This window comes from Blennius ocellaris (genome assembly GCF_963422515.1).
Source record: "Blennius ocellaris genome assembly, chromosome: 12".
In the NCBI taxonomy this organism is placed as follows: domain Eukaryota; kingdom Metazoa; phylum Chordata; class Actinopteri; order Blenniiformes; family Blenniidae; genus Blennius; species Blennius ocellaris.
The window spans coordinates 27778407-27788435 of NC_137661.1; the positions used below are offsets into that span (position 1 = coordinate 27778407).

Below are 10029 nucleotides of genomic sequence, written 5' to 3' on the forward strand. Positions count from 1 at the left end.
TTTTATTTTATTCTATTTTTTGTGTATATACTTATTTATGCATGTCGTCTCCAGGGTAGACGGCAAAATAAGAATTTCATTCACTGTGAAACCTGGCTTTTACTGGTGATATGACAATAAAACACCTTGAACCTTTAAAAGTAACTAAGTTAGACAAGTTACTTTTTTAGTTACTTTCAGCAGCTGCCGACAACACCCTCAATCGTCCTTCATTGATTGATTTAAAAAATGTGAGTATTGAAGAGAATAACGTGTGGATGCAGAGAAGAAATCGTCGTCCTCAGAACCGGAAGTGCTCGGTGCGTGTCGCTTTAAGGGAGCGCGCCGCATTGCCTACGTCACCACGTTCCGTCATGGCGGAGCTCCGCGAGAAGGCCGCAACTCAGCTGCACGAGGAGGACGCCTCCGACAAACGTGAGTAAGACGCGAAAAACTTCAGTTAATTCCGCGTGAGTTGTGTTTGCGCCTCGAGCGCGACGCCCAGGGGACAGAAGCGACGTGCGACGCGTGTTTGTGACGTGGGGGCGCGAGCGCGGGAAAGCTGCTTGGGGGACGGGCCTCAGCGCGGAGCTGCACCACGGGGCCCAAACAGAGGGAGAGGAGAGGGAGAGGAGGAGGAGGAAGAGTTGGGCAGAAAAGAAGGATGAAAAGGAAGGAAAAGGAGGAGGACGTGTATGGAAGTGAATACGGATCAAAAATCAATTTGGAATGAATTAATAGAGGTTCCTTTTCTCTTTGAGATCAACAGCAGTTTTTGACTCATAAATAAAAGGAATAATCATCCAAACAGCATTTTTATTGTCTTATTTTGGTTGCACATTTTTTTCTTTTATAGACATAAAGCACACATATGGGAAAAAGTCCAAAACAAAACAGAAAACAGCCACAGCAGACTCTTTACTGCCAACCTGTGGTCGCTACTGGAACACATTGAAAATGTATGGGGGAAAAAAATCCAATATTAAGTGTAGTAGTAAACAACTAATCGAATAAATTACTTGACAAGTTACCATTGATTAAAGTGGTAACATAAATGCTAATAATGAAAAAAATAGATGCTAACCTTTCATGTCGTTTTTGACTAGCCGCTGCTTGCTGATGCTAACCTGTTAGCTTGCTGTGCTCTGTGTTGCAGCTGACCCCCACGTGTCAATTCAAGCTAGCCTGGAGGCTCTGGAGGCGCTAGTGGACCTGAGCAGCGGTCGGTTGTGTTAGTCACACACTTGGCATGGTTTTGCATGTTAGCTCGTCTCTTAGCAACGTTTGATTAGTCACTTTAGTTTTTTCTTGAGCTAATTTGGCTATTTTAGCTAATTGGACTCATTTTTAGCTCACTTTAGCTCTTGCAGCCATGCGGTCTGTAACCTTAGTCTTAGCATGTGACGCTAACTAGCATGTGTGCTTTGTATAGCGGGCAAGAAGACGTGTCCCCTGTGTCCCGAGGAGAAGTTCAAGGCGAGCTACAGCCACAAGCTGCGACGACACCTTGTCAACCTGCACTGGAAGATCTCCGTGGAGTTCAAAGGTGGCTAACGCTAACTGCTCCCATCATTAATGTAGGTTTCTGAGGTTTCATCCCGGATAGACGAGTCCTTATTAGACGACAGCGTTTTTTTCCCAGATAGACGATTCCGATTTAGACAACTTATTATAATAAGTCAATTATTTGTAACATTTCCATGACCTTGGATGAATTTTACACATCCCTGGCCGTTGTTGAGCTTCTTTGTGTCTTTATAAAACTGTTAAAAGCACTGTTTTCTAGCTTCTAGCTTTAGCTATTTTAAAAGCATCTTTAGCTCATTCTTAGCATCTTTAGCTGACCTATTAGCAATTTTAGCTCTTTTAAAAGCATCTTTAGCTCATTCTTAGCATCTTTAGCTGACCTATTAGCCATATTAGCTCTTTTAAAAGCATCTTTAGCTCATTCTTAGCATCTTTAGCTGACCTATTAGCAATTTGAGCTCTTTTAAAAGCATCTTTAGCTCATTCTTAGCATCTTTAGCTGACCTATTAGCCATATTAGCTCTTTTAAAAGCATCTTTAGCTCATTCTTAGCATCTTTAGCTGACCTATTAGCCATATTAGCTCTTTTAAAAGCATCTTTAGCTCATTCTTAGCATCTTTAGCTGACCTATTAGCAATTTTAGCTCTTTTAAAAGCATCTTTAGCTCATTCTTAGCATCTTTAGCTGACCTATTAGCCATATTAGCTCTTTTAAAAGCATCTTTAGCTCATTCTTAGCATCTTTAGCTGACCTATTAGCCATATTAGCTCTTTTAAAAGCATCTTTAGCTCATTCTTAGCATCTTTAGCTGACCTATTAGCCATATTAGCTCTTTTAAAAGTGTCTTTAGTTCATCGATTAGCATCTTTAGCTCTTTCTTAGCACCTTTGGCTAATTTCGTAGCGTCTGGAGCTGGCTTCCTGGTAGTAATGGGATTACTTTGCGGTTCCAGGTCTCAGGATGTGTATCTGCCATCTGCCGTGCCGCCCGCCGAAGCCTGGGACCAGTTCGGACCAGGTGAGTTCCCCCCGCTGTCCCTCTGTCGCCGAGCCATGATGTCATCACCTCCCCACTCATGGCCTCGCCCCCCCCCCCCCCTCCTGCAGGCGAGCGGTCGGCACGGCGCCCACTACCACTGCGTGGTGTGCTCGGGGACCATCGCCCGCCGCACCGACATGATCGGACATCTGCGTCGCCACGGCAACCGCGGCGAGACGGAGAGCAGCTACGCCGGCAGCGCGAGCCCCGCCCACCAGGGGGACGGTCAGTGTGGTCATGCGCGGTCCCCCGTGTTGGGCGCTACAGACGCGTTCGTGTGTTTGGTCTCCCGAACCCCGCTCGTGTGTTTCAGGCGTCCAGACGATGGACGAGATGAACACCGTCGTCCAGGTTCTTCAGAACTTCTCGTCTCCTCAGCGCAGCGACACGTACTTCAACTGCAGGATGAAGACCAACAGGTGGAAACACACACACACACACCGATACACACACACATTAACGAAACCCCACATAAAAGCGTGTGCGGCGGCCAATCCTCGGGTGTGGATGGCGTCACGTTGCCACTTTATCTACGTCACTAATCGACCTTGTTAGGACTGACCCTGCTCTGCCAACACCGGTATTATTTTTTACTATAGTATGTTTATTGTACTTTATTCTACACTTTGCCCCCCCATCATAGTTTATTTTCCTTGTATTTCATCTTACTGTATATTTTGCTCCCCTTAGAACTTATTATACTTTATTATAGTTTGTGATTTTTATCTTATTTTTAGTCCTATTTTTACTCTTTACTGTAAATATTTTGGTCCTTAGAGTTCTTGATAGTCATTGTATATAAGATTCCTCTATTCTTTGCACATTTCTTGTCTTTCCTGCTCAAGAGTCCTTAAGAGCAGAATGGAACAAGTATATTTCTCCTTTGTGAGATCAATAAAGGCTTATCTTACCTTACCTTACCTCACCTCACCTCACCCTACCCTACCCTCACCTCACCCTACCCTACCCTACCCTACCCTCACCTCACCCTACCCTACCCTCACCTCACCTCACCTCACCTCACCTCACCTCACCTCACCTCACCTCACCTCACCTCACCTCACCTCACCTCACCCTACCCTACCCTACCCTACCCTACCCTACCCTACCCTACCCTACCCTACCCTACCCTACCCTCACCTCACCTCACCTCACCTCACCTCACCTCACCTCACCTCACCTCACCTCACCTCACCTCACCTCACCTCACCTCACCTCACCTCACCTCACCTCACCTCACCTCACCTCACCTCACCTCACCTCACCTTACCTTACCGTATCTTCCTAAGTCGTGGCCACTCAAGGTCTAAGCAGGGCTTTTTTGGGTCACGTTCCCATTTCTTAATCAAAACGAGTCTTTACATCGTATGAAGTTACTTCCCTGCCAATCTGGTGCCGCTGTGCCTTACGTACGAACCGTGTGACTTACCACATGTGTGTGTGTGTGTGTGTGTGTAGACAGCTGGTGTTGTGTTGTCTGTCCGTGTTGTCGTCGGAGAGGACGCCTCCCCTGGACTGCCTGGACGCCTTCGGAGCAACAGGTCAGCTGCCGCGTCGCCGCGGCGACATTCCACCTGCAGCCCCGCACGTCGCACTGGGCGCTAAGCGCTAGCGCTGACGTTCGCTCTGTCCGCCAGGCATCATGGGCCTTCAGTGGGCGAAGCATCTGCACGGCGCCGTCCGGGTCACCGTGAGCGACATCAGCGACGTCTGCGTGCGGAACATCCGCGAGAACTGCCAGCTGAACCAGGTGACCGTCAAGGCTCCGCCCGCCGAGGCCGAGGGACCGGCGCCAGGCGGCGCTAGCGCCGCCAGCCCCGCGGGCAGCCCGGCTGACGACGTCGCTGCCGGTGCTGATGCCCCCGCCGTCACGGTGGAAGTCGCCAAGATGGACGCGAACGTCATCATGCACCTGAGAGCATTCGACTACATGTACGATAAGCTAGCCTCCTTCTTGCTACTGGCATTAGCATTAGTTTAAGCTGAAGTACGATTTCAGCTGTAGCATTAGCTTTATCGTCAGTTAAAAGTTTGTAGTTGGTATGTTAGCATGCTATAGCTACCCTGTTAGCATGTTATAGTTCACCTGTTGTCATGCTACGTTCGTGAAGCTGGCGCTAACCTTTTAGCATGCTATCACCTGTTCTCCCCTCCTGGCCCCGCCCCCGTTCCCCCACACAGCCACCTGGACCCGTTTGGCTCCCCGGTCAACTTCCTGGACTCCGCGTTCCGTAACGTGCGTAACCTGGGTGTGGTGTCCCTCACCTGCACGGACACGGCGGCGCTCTACGCCAAGACGCCCGACACCACGCTGCGCCACTATGCCGCCCGCGTCGTCCGCACCGAGTACTACCGCGAACTGGGCGTCCGCGTGGTGGTGGGGGCGGCAGCCAGGTGAGAGGGGGGGGGGGGGGGGGGGGCTACAGGGCCGCAACAAAGTTCCGGTTAGCTTTAGCAGTTAGCATATTTCTCCATAGGGATGTAACAAAGGTTAGCATGAGCAGTTAGCTTGTCTCCACATGGCCGTAAGCAGTGATGCTGGTAACGCGTTCATTAGTAACGAGTTCCTCTCATGTGAGTTACAGTTTTTCAGTAACTAGTAATCTAATGCGTTACTACTTCCAAACCAGTAATCAGATTAAAGTTACTTGTCTATCTCAGTGTTTTTCAACCTCTGCTCCGCGGCACACTGGTGTTTCCTCCGGATCTCGTCAGGTGCGTCGTGGGAAATTATCCAATTTCACATTTTTTTCAAAAAAAAACGTGAAATGTGTGTTGCAGAGTAATCATGTATAAATACTCTTCACCACTAGAGGGCAGCACAGAACTTTGCGGGTGAAATGTAAAGTGACAGACGTCAGTGTGGTTCATCTCCACCTCCTGCTACCATCTTGTATCAAAGTACTGTGTCAGTGACAGTGATGGAGAAGTTTTTGAAAACCAGGATCTCAGCTCTTCATCCATCAGGTCCAGGTTTCACACTGAGGGAGGCACTATTAAAAAAAGTCCTTGTTTTCTGGATTTACTGGATTCCTGTTGATAAAAACACTGGTCTAAGTTACTGTTGTAGCGTCCAATAAGACAAGTTTCTTTTCTGCTGTATCAAAGGCTAGCATTGGCAGTTAGCATGTTACCATGTTTCTCCACAGGGCGGCGGCGCGCTGCAACAAAGGTGTGCAGGTCTTGCTAGCGGCGGCTCTGGAACACTTCGTACTCGTGGTGCTTCGGGTTCTCCGCGGTCCGTCGCAGGCCGACGAGTCGGTCCGGAAGATCCACACGCTAACGCACTGCCAGTGGTGCGAGGAGCGCAGTCTGGGCGGTGAGTGATGACATCATTGTCATGAGCCCGTTATCCCCGGAGTCTCTCCTGGTGAAACGTTTAGCATTAGCTTCTCAGACGTGTTGACGCGGTGAGCGTTCGCGTCTCTCCTCAGACTCGTTGCCGTGCAGCTGCGACGACACCCTCCCCGGTAAAACGTCGGTGAAGCTCGGCCCACTGTGGTAATTGAGCTAGCGGTGTGAGCTATTTAATCATCATGCTATCTGCCGATGCTAAGCTAACGCAGTGCTCACGTGGCAGGGCGGGCTCTCTGTTCTCCGGAGACTTTCTGAAGAAGATGCTAGCGGCGGCGGCAGAGCAGCGCGGCCTGGACGACGTTGTGCCGCTGCTCAAGACGCTGCTCGCCGAGGCGGAGTGCGGCGCCGTCGTCAAGACAACGGAGGCCAACGACGAGTCGGAGCCCACAGGTTAGAATAAGGTTCAACCTTCAATAATTGTTTTTTTTCATTTTATGTCTTTTGTACTCTTTAGTTTGTCGCTTTTACGTCGTATTTGACGTATTTTACTGAGACTTCCTGTGTGACTTCCTGTTTCCCTGCAGCCCCGAAGCGTCGTCGCAGTGAGAAGTGGGCGGAGCATCCTCCGTTCTACTACAGCATTCACCGCCACAGCATCAGGGGCATGAACATGCCCAGGTGGGTTAGCCCTGCTAGTATGATAGCCGGTTCGCAAGCTAGCACTGCTAATCCTTGCTGTCTGTTCCAGACTGAACCGGTTCTTGCAGTACCTGACGGAGGCCGGCTTCCGGGTCAGCCGCACGCACTTTGACCCCACCGGAGTCCGAACCGACGCTACGCTAACGCAGTTCAAGGCCGTGCTAGCACGTCACAGCACGCCCACCGCTAACGCCACTAGTGCGCCAGGAGAGCGGCAAGTGCGCTAATACGGCTGACGCTAGCAGCCAGGAGAGCGGCTAGCACAGCAACATGGCTAACGCTAGCAGCCAGGAGAGTGGCTAGCACACCGACATGGCTAACGCTAGCAGCCAGACAGGAAGTCCGGCTCCAAACTCAATAAAAGTTTCTTTTTTTTGTTGACTTCCTGTTTGTTGTTGAGTTCCCATCATGCACCTCACCTCAGGACAAACAAACTCACATTTTAGAAACAAACAAATCCCAATTGTTTGCTCATAATTTCTTTGTGGTTTAATTATCTCCAATCATTATTTTCTACTGAGTTGTCTAGTTTTTATAAGTGTTGTTAGTCTTTTCTCTAAATGTTGCCAGTTGGAGCCGGACGAGATCAAAGTGGACGGTGAAGCAACAACAACAACAACAGAAGAAGAAGAAAGAAAGAAAGAAAGACTCCACTTCTGGTTTTCCGGTAAATCAAAGTTGAAATAAAGGTTTGTACATATACTGTAACATATACACACACACATGAAAGAGAGTTTTGATTTTTAAAACACCTAATGTACATTTCATATTCCGTCACTATTTTAACATAAAACATTTACACATTCTGACCTGTTCCATTGGCTTCTATCATATTGTAACATGTTCTATTGGGTTCTATCATATTGTAACATGTTCTATTGGGTTCTATCATATTCTAATGTCTTCCACTGGGTTCTATCATATTCTAATGTTCTATTGGGTTCTATCATATTCTAATGTCTTCCACTGGGTTCTATCATATTCTAATGTTCCATTGAGTTCTATCATATTCTAACATGTTCTATTAGGTTCTATCATATTCTGACATGTTCCATTGGGTTCTATCATATTCTAATGTTCCACTGGGTTCTATCATATTCTAATGTGTTCCATTGGGTTCTATCATATTCTAATGTCTTCCACTGGGTTCTATCATATTCTAATGTTCTATTGGGTTCTATCATATTCTAATGTCTTCCACTGGGTTCTATCATATTCTAATGTTCCATTGAGTTCTATCATATTCTAACATGTTCTATTAGGTTCTATCATATTCTGACATGTTCCATTGGGTTCTATCATATTCTAATGTTCCACTGGGTTCTATCATATTCTAATGTGTTCCATTGGGTTCTATCATATTCTAATGTCTTCCACTGGGTTCTATCATATTCTAATGTTCTATTGGGTTCTATCATATTCTAATGTCTTCCACTGGGTTCTATCATATTCTAATGTTCCATTGAGTTCTATCATATTCTAACATGTTCTATTAGGTTCTATCATATTCTGACATGTTCCATTGGGTTCTATCATATTCTAACGTTCCACTGGGTTCTATCATATTCTAACATGTTCTATTAGGTTCTATCATATTCTGACATGTTCTATTGGGTTCTATCATATTCTAATGTCTTCCACTGGGTTCTATCATATTCTAATGTTCTATTGGGTTCTATCATATTCTAATGTCTTCCACTGGGTTCTATCATATTCTAATGTTCCATTGAGTTCTATCATATTCTAACATGTTCTATTAGGTTCTATCATATTCTGACATGTTCCATTGGGTTCTATCATATTCTAATGTTCCACTGGGTTCTATCATATTCTAATGTGTTCCATTGGGTTCTATCATATTCTAATGTCTTCCACTGGGTTCTATCATATTCTAATGTTCTATTGGGTTCTATCATATTCTAATGTCTTCCACTGGGTTCTATCATATTCTAATGTTCCATTGAGTTCTATCATATTCTAACATGTTCTATTAGGTTCTATCATATTCTGACATGTTCCATTGGGTTCTATCATATTCTAATGTTCCACTGGGTTCTATCATATTCTAATGTGTTCCATTGGGTTCTATCATATTCTAATGTCTTCCACTGGGTTCTATCATATTCTAATGTTCTATTGGGTTCTATCATATTCTAATGTCTTCCACTGGGTTCTATCATATTCTAATGTTCCATTGAGTTCTATCATATTCTAACATGTTCTATTAGGTTCTATCATATTCTGACATGTTCCATTGGGTTCTATCATATTCTAACGTTCCACTGGGTTCTATCATATTCTAACATGTTCTATTAGGTTCTATCATATTCTGACATGTTCTATTGGGTTCTATCATATTCTAATGTTCTATTGGGTTCTATCATATTCTAATGTTCCACTGGGTTCTATCATATTCTAATGTTCCATTGAGTTCTATCATATTCTAACATGTTCTATTAGGTTCTATCATATTCTGACATGTTCCATTGGGTTCTATCATATTCTAACATGTTCTATTGGGTTATATCATATTCTAATGTGTTCCATTGGGTTCTATCATATTCTAATGTGTTCCATTGGGTTCTATCATATTCTAATGTCTTCCACTGGGTTCTATCATATTCTAATGTTCCATTGAGTTCTATCATATTCTAATACGTTCTATTGGGTTCTATCATATTCTAATGTGTTCCACTGGGTTCTATCATATTCTAATGTCTTCCACTGGGTTCTATCATATTCTAATGTTCCATTGGGTTCTATCATATTCTAATGTCTTCCACTGGGTTCTATCATATTCTAATGTCTTCCACTGGGTTCTATCATATTCTAACATGTTCTATTAGGTTCTATCATATTCTGACATGTTCCATTGGGTTCTATCATATTCTAACGTTCCACTGGGTTCTATCATATTCTAACATGTTCTATTAGGTTCTATCATATTCTGACATGTTCCATTGGGTTCTATCATATTCTAACGTTCCACTGGGTTCTATCATATTCTAACATGTTCTATTAGGTTCTATCATATTCTGACATGTTCTATTGGGTTCTATCATATTCTAATGTTCTATTGGGTTCTATCATATTCTAATGTTCCACTGGGTTCTATCATATTCTAATGTTCCATTGAGTTCTATCATATTCTAACATGTTCTATTAGGTTCTATCATATTCTGACATGTTCCATTGGGTTCTATCATATTCTAACGTTCCACTGGGTTCTATCATATTCTAACATGTTCTATTGGGTTCTATCATATTCTAATGTTCTATTGGGTTCTATCATATTCTAATGTTCCACTGGGTTCTATCATATTCTAATGTTCCACTGGGTTCTATCATATTCTAATGTTCCATTGGGTTCTATCATATTCTAATGTCTTCCACTGGGTTCTATCATATTCTAATGTTCTATTGGGTTCTATCATATTCTAATGTCTTCCACTGGGTTCTATCATATTCTAATGTTCTATTAGGTTCTA

The 10029-nt window shown here is 44.6% G+C and overlaps 1 protein-coding gene across 1 annotated transcript; it reads left to right on the forward strand.

The window, feature by feature from the left end:
• Window positions 1-353: 353 nt before the first annotated feature.
• trmt1l (tRNA methyltransferase 1-like) lies at window positions 354-6922 on the forward strand (the record flags this gene model as incomplete). The annotated part of the gene is made up of 14 exons (XM_080506841.1): window positions 354-414; window positions 1136-1201; window positions 1412-1525; window positions 2460-2524; window positions 2614-2770; window positions 2859-2964; window positions 4004-4086; window positions 4183-4477; window positions 4727-4939; window positions 5695-5864; window positions 5980-6046; window positions 6126-6292; window positions 6427-6520; window positions 6591-6922. The coding sequence occupies 14 exons, from the start codon at window positions 354-356 to the stop codon at window positions 6766-6768; spliced, it is 1836 nt and encodes a 611-aa protein (XP_080362967.1). The 3' UTR covers window positions 6769-6922.
• Between the last annotated feature and the right edge of the window lie 3107 nt (window positions 6923-10029).